This window comes from Coptis chinensis, chromosome 3 (genome assembly GCF_015680905.1).
Source record: "Coptis chinensis isolate HL-2020 chromosome 3, ASM1568090v1, whole genome shotgun sequence".
NCBI classification, from domain to species: domain Eukaryota; kingdom Viridiplantae; phylum Streptophyta; class Magnoliopsida; order Ranunculales; family Ranunculaceae; genus Coptis; species Coptis chinensis.
This window is the reverse complement of record NC_141458.1, coordinates 119,325,303-119,331,888: the sequence shown is the minus strand read 5'-3', so window position 1 is coordinate 119,331,888 and position 6,586 is coordinate 119,325,303. Positions and strand designations below refer to the sequence as shown.

The following is a 6,586-nucleotide window of genomic DNA, read 5'->3' as shown; positions in this document are numbered from 1 at the left end:
TTATAAGTTCTGCTAATCCACTCAAAAGACACAGACTCTAGGTTACTAAAAAGGTTTGTTACAGAATTGCATAATGCAGTCAAGGTCCAGCTGCAATCACCCCCATTGAGAGCTTTGATGACTTTCATAGAATCACCCTTAAACACAAAACTGTAGCTTCCTAGGTAGCATGCCAGTAGCACTGCCACCTCTGCAGCCACCATTTCTGCTTCAGTCGAGTCCTTAGCTCTGAATCTCCTACAAGCTGCTCCCACCAATTCTCCTACGTCATTCCACGCCATACAGCCCGCACTTGCCCAACCAGTTTCCCTGTGGAAGGCATCATCAAAATAAATGAGTATGCTATCATTTGGGATAAAATGGAAAACAGAGTCTAAGTTGTTTCGTTGGTTCTGCAAATACTCAGGAGGGGCAAAGAAATCTTCTCTGAATGCTAAAAAGCATTTGTCAGCCATGGTAGAACATTTTCTTAGTAGTTTGGCCCTGTGAGGTGCTTTGTGCTAAAACTTAACTTCATTCCTGACTTCCCATAGGGAATGTAGCATGACACAGCAAAAAATGCCCGCCTGAATGGTATGTTCCTCTTTACTTGAGCACCACATTAGGATCTTGTCCAGCCAAAGTCTGACAATGTCACCAGTTAGGTTTAACATTCTCAGCCCTAGGGTGGACGCAAACCAGGCATTTCTGGACCAATCACACCCAAAGAAGAGGTGTTCAGCTGTTTCAGCATGGCTTAAGCAAAAGGGGCAGGCAAAGTCCCCATGCATTTTCCTTTCCATTAAAAGATCCCCTGTAGGCAGAGCTTTCATGTATAATTTCCATATGAACAGCTGAATGTGGGCAGGCAGTTTTACTTTCCATATCCTAGATATGGTCTTGTGATCACAGGTGGAAGACTGGCCTTCCCAGCACTTCTTATTGATAAAAGTATAGACAGACTTAACAGTGAGTCTCCCTTTACTCTCTTCACTCCATTTCATTTTGTCTTTCTGAGCACCTTGGGGTCTAACCACCACTTCTTGTATTTTCTGACTGATAAGGGGATGGAAGGTAGAATTTAACTTAGTTGTGTCCCATCCAGAACCATTGGTTGAGAAGAGATCAGCTACATGAAGAGTATCAAGGCTGGGATTGTCCACTCCCAGTTCTTGGAGTGTGACAGGGATACCCTCCTTGCAGAGCCAAGGGTCATATAGGACTGATGTTGTATCTCCCTTTCCAATGGCCCAGATGAGACCCCCACTAATGATGTTGAAGACTTTGTGAACACCTTTCCAGAAGTATGAAGCTTTGTCAGGTGGTCCTTTCACATCCCCTATCCAGTTTTTGTTATAAATGCTAGTAAAGGTTTTTGTCCATAAAGATTCCAGATCAGTTGCAGCTTTCCAGGGGAGTTTTGCTAGCATAGCAATGTTCATATCCCTAGCCTTTCGAAACCCTAAGCCTCCCACCTGCTTAGGTTTACATAGGTGATCCCACCCAATGGTGTGAACACTATTTGAGTTATAAGACCCGTGCCAAAAAAAATCCCTACAAGCCTTATCCATTTTATCACAAGTGGAGACAGGTAATAAATATGTAGACATGACATAAATAGGGGTAGTTTGAGCCACAGATTGAATCAGAGTAGCTCTCCCAGCTTGGGAAAGGACCTTAGCTTTCCAACCCTTAATCTTATTTTGGATACTATCAACCAGATAATCAAAGTCTTCAGTTTTTTTCCTGGATAACATGATGGGCACACCCAGGTATTTATCTTTAGGATCAAACAACTTCATTTTCCAGAATCTTTTCTGTTTAAACTTTACCCTAAACTTAACATTTCTACTAAAGAAAATGTTAGATTTATCAAAGTTTATAAGCTGGCCAGAGGCCTCACAGTATTGTTGCAAGATAGCCTTCAGCTGTCCACTATCCTCAATGTTAGCTTTGGAGAAAATGATCAAGTCATCTGCATACAATAGGTGAGTTATAGCAGGGGAGTTCCTTTTGATTTTAATACCATGAATGGCTCCCCTACTCTCAGCCTGTACAAGCATCCTTGACATAGCCTCAGAAACCAGGATAAAGAGGTAGGGAGATAGAGGATTTCCCTGCCTGAGCCCTCTTTCAGGGACAATCTTGTCCAAAGGGGATCCATTCAACAAAACTTTGAAAGACACAGTGGTGAGACACTGCAAAATCAGGTTTCTCCACTTAGAGTTAAACCCAAGCTTCTCAAAGATACCATCAAGAAAGGACCACTCTACCCTATCATAGGCTTTTGCCATATCCATCTTCAGAGCCATCCAACCATCTTTTTTTGTTTTCATATTTTTCATATTATGAAACGCTTCACAAGCCAAACCAATATTATCTCCTATACTCCTCCATTTTATAAAGGCACCTTGAAAAGGGGATATGATCTTATTAATATGGCATTTAAGCCTATTAGCAAGAATCTTGGAAATAATTTTATAGCTAAAATTGCAGAGGCTAATAGGCCTAAACTTAGCCATATTATCAGGATTGGAAATTTTGGGAATCAAAGCTATATAAGTCTCGTTAAAGAGAGGATTGAGAATCCCAGATCTGAAGAAGTCCTGAACAAAAGCTATGATGCTTTCCCCTATGATGTTCCAACAGTTATGGTAAAAAACTCCTTGGAAGCCATCAGTCCCAGGGGCCTTGAGACTTCTAAATTTCTTTACCACACGCCAAATATCATCACAAGAAGAAACCCCAGTCATAAGATCATTTTCTCTCTCAGTTATGACAGGGTGGAAAAGGTCTAAAATACTTGTGTTAACACCCGGGCAATCAGAGGAGAAAATATCATTAAAATACTCATTAACAGCAGCACTAACTTCCCCTCGTCCAGATCTCCAGTTACCCTCACTATCTTTTATTTTTTCAATTTTATTTTTCCTCCTTCTGTAGATAGTCGAAAGATGGAAGAATCTGGTATTCCGTCCCCCTTCCTTTATCCAATGGTTCGTGGATTTCTGTTTCCAGTAAGATTCCTCTTTCAAATACCATTCTAGAAGGTTAGCTTTCAGCTCTTTAGCTTTGTTAAGATTAACCTGGCTAAAGGGCTTAGACAGGACCATTTCCAGCTTTTTTTTTAGTTCTTTTAATGTTTTGAAAGATGTTTCCAAAAACATTCTTATTCCAAGCCGAGAGGTCATCTTTTGTAGCACACATTTTATGGATAACATTTAAATCAGGCCCATCATGCATAGCATACTTCCAAGCATTATCAATACAAGGTTTACAGGAAATATCAGACAACCACATGCTGTAAAATCTAAACGGTTTAGGGCACCTTTCATCAGGTTTATTAAGAGAAATATGCAAGGAAAGATGATCAGAAGAGGCATTAGCAATAGTCCTAACATGCGCATGAGGGAAAACAGTTAACCATTCAGGGGTAGCCAAGGCTCTGTCAAGCCTTTCCAAAATATGGTCACCAAAAGTTCTGTTGTTATTCCAAGTGTACTTGGGGCCCTTAAACCCTAAATCCACCAACCCCAGGTCATTTATCAAACTTCTAAAATCTATCATGCATTTAGTAAGTCTACTACGACCCCCCACTTTTTCATCTAGAGAAGAAATGGCATTGAAGTCTCCGAAAAGGCACCAAGGCCCAGGGACCAAGGGAGCAATATCCCTAAGTTCAGTCCAGACTCTACCTCTATGACAAGGAACAGGATCACCATAAACAAAGGAGAAAAAGAAGGTTGAGTTGTTCCAGTAATTTGAGATTTTACCTGTTACTTGGTTCTTAGTAGCCCCAAGTATTTCCAGGTCCACTCCTTCCTTCCACAAAACTGCAAGTCCCCCACTAAGGCCTTCCGCAGGAATAGAGAAGCAACCCCCAAACTTTAAATTCTTGTTAACTGTGCTAATCCGTCTACTGTCCACTTTGGTCTCTGACAAACACACAATATCTACTTCCAGAACCCCAATCTGGTCCTTTATTTAGATGTTGAATCGCCGTGGTAGAACCAATACCCCGGCAATTCCAGGGGTAGATCGTCATTTAGGTGAAGGCGACTGTTTAGGGACAGTCACCGCGAACCCAGGAGGAGACTTGTACAGACCTTCACTGCTTTCCATACCATTAAAGGCGTCATACATTCCAGCACCTCCAATACCCGAGCTTTCTCCTATCTGTAGCCCTTTATTCCCAAGGTAGCCATCATGGTCACCAGGATACCGAAGTCTATGCCCAACTGAAGAATCATCCATGGATAGAGGTTGTGGTTGCTCAGCATAGCCCTCTATATCCGTTTCATATCCTATCATGTCTTGGGATTCAGAAACTGTTATCTCCCTCTGTTGGTTTGGTAGTCCTCTAGTTTGGTCACCAGCATTGACCGCAGTCAGAGGAAGATTGTGGATGTTGTCCATAACATATGCTACCTCAAAAATAGTAGATCCATCCGAGTCTGTAGAAGAAGAGAGAGGATCGTCCATTTTGTCCGAATGGGGTGGGGATGGTTCAGATGAGGTTACTGGGCTATTCCAATCAAACTGGACCTGAGATTCAGTTGAATCACTTGAGATAGGAACAATCTTTGCCTCCTCAGGGATCAGCTCGTGCCCTAGCCCTCTTCTTCTCAGATCATCAGCATGCCTTTTTGCACTCTTTGACCTCCCCTCCATCAATCTCACACTCCTTCTGACCCAAACCCCATTTCTATTTCTCACCATATCCCCTTTCTCTTGCCAGCCAGCTAATTTTCTCTTACTCCCAATATGTTTACTACTCTGAAACACCACCACTCTTCCCCCTACTCCAGGCTTCCCACTCCTTTTATGAGATCTCCCTTTTACTCCTTTCGAAGCCATGGTTTTAAAACCCTTACCACGTGTAGGTCGGCTGTTGAATTGAAAGATGTGTTCTTGGTTAGGCGTGCTGGCAAGATCTCCTTTCGATACATCTGCCTTATCAGTTGGGAAGCTAATTTTCTTGGAAACCGACGGATTTGAGGGATCTGCATACCCTATTTCCCTATTCTCCTTCCTAGCTGTATTGCTGTCTTGACCTAGCTTGTTCAAATCCAACTGATGGTTTTGACCCGACCCATTGAGTGTACTTGCTTGTTGACTCACCAGAGAACTTGACTGGGCCGGCCTATCTTGATCTAAGACAACCAAGGTACTTGGCATGCAGCCTGGACTTCTTTCTGAACCTTGTCCCCTTTCCACATCCGTTAGCCCATGAGGTTGTTATGGACCAGGGCCCAACAGACTTAACCCACCATATTTGCTCTGTGGACTACTACCCTGTTGACTAAAAAGGACCGTTATGTATCTGTTGGTGTTTTTATCCGTTAAAAGAGCCGTTGGGTCTGAACTAGTAGACCCATCAGTGGTACCATCTGTACTTCTGGCCTTGTCACGACTCTCCCTCGTAGAGGGTGATGTAGCTGTTTGCCACCTGTCCTGTCTAGCTCTACCAGTACTATTCCGACCCCCATATTCTTGGGCTTCCCCGCCGGTGGCCGGTATTTCATCAGGTCGAAGTTTTTCTGGTGTGCCTGAAATAGAAATAATCTGCTTCCCTGTGTAAGCAATACCATTGTAAAACTGGGTAGCACGAAGTTGACTGGTAAAGAAAGGTCTGATATCCTTTGGTGATCCCCCACATTTGACAAGCTCATATCTGTGTTGTGCCCGAATTCTACATGTGTACTGATCATGCCCAATAACACCGCAGAAGAAGCAAAAAACCTACAGTTTTTCATGTTTGAACCTGACCACCATCATTTCTCCCATCTCCAACCTAACGTTTTGGTCCTTAACTAATCTTTCTTTTGTATCCAGTTCCACCCTTACTCTTGCCACTGGTTTTCCAAACTCCGGTGGGCATGACAAATCCACCTCCAAGACCGTGCCCAGATCAGCACCTATTTTCCATACATTGGCTTTGTTAAATCTAACTTTGGGTAAGTCCCAAATCTGTACCCAGAACTGGACAAAATCGAAGTGATACTCGTTCAGCTTGTTCATTCTATTCCACTCTTTGACTGATAATATGTACCCATACAGGACCCAAGGCCCATTCTTTAGAACATGCTGGCGTTCTTTTCCATCAGCAAACACAATTTTTACATGTTCCCTGTCAATGAGTTCAAAGGTAATCTTACCCTTTGTTTGCCAAGTTCTATGCAAATCCTCACCCAATCCGTCTAGATTGATGGTGTGCCCTCCATACATCTTGCCTACTACTGTGAGGGAATCATCAAACGGTTCCTCAACATTTATGCAATCAATATCAACTACCGCATTTTTTCTGGTAGAGAACATCCGTTGCATATCCTGTTGTAGTTGATCAATCTTGCTCTGTTTGTCTCCCGACCCAGTTGATGTTTCCCCAACCGTAATCTCCTTAACAGACATAGTTAAACTAGTTGGAGAGAACCGAAAATATGGCTTAACCTCCAGAAATCCAGTTGTTGGTTTAAAACCAGCTGGAGAGGGAGTGGTCGTAAGTGTGTGTGTGTGTGTGTGTGGTGTGTGGAAGTGTAAAAGGTGGATGGCTGTATCTTTATATGAGTTAGAGAGATTGATAGGTTCAAACGTTAAGAGATAAAGC

The 6,586-nt window shown here is 42.7% G+C and overlaps 1 protein-coding gene across 1 annotated transcript; it reads right to left on the bottom strand.

Annotated features, from left to right (window-relative positions):
• Positions 1-500: 500 nt before the first annotated feature.
• LOC147513685 (uncharacterized) lies at positions 501-5,157 on the bottom strand. The gene is made up of 3 exons (XM_086598941.1): positions 4,086-5,157; positions 3,145-3,914; positions 501-3,065 (listed from the first exon to the last, which is right to left on the bottom strand). Exons 1-3 carry the CDS (start codon positions 5,155-5,157, stop codon positions 501-503), a joined length of 4,407 nt encoding a protein of 1,468 aa, XP_086455067.1.
• Between the last annotated feature and the right edge of the window lie 1,429 nt (positions 5,158-6,586).

Bases quoted from the DNA above. Each gene is read 5' to 3' on its own strand.
- LOC147513685 (XM_086598941.1), bottom strand. From the start codon at position 5,157: ATGCCAAGTACCTTGGTTGTCTTAGATCAAGATAGGCCGGCCCAGTCA. The intron at 3,915-4,085 runs GTCTGTACAAGT...TGTGTTTGTCAG, and splicing joins TGGTATGGAAAGCAGTGAAG to AGACCAAAGTGGACAGTAGA. The intron at 3,066-3,144 runs GTTTTTGGAAAC...CCCTTTAGCCAG, and splicing joins TCTCGGCTTGGAATAAGAAT to GTTAATCTTAACAAAGCTAA.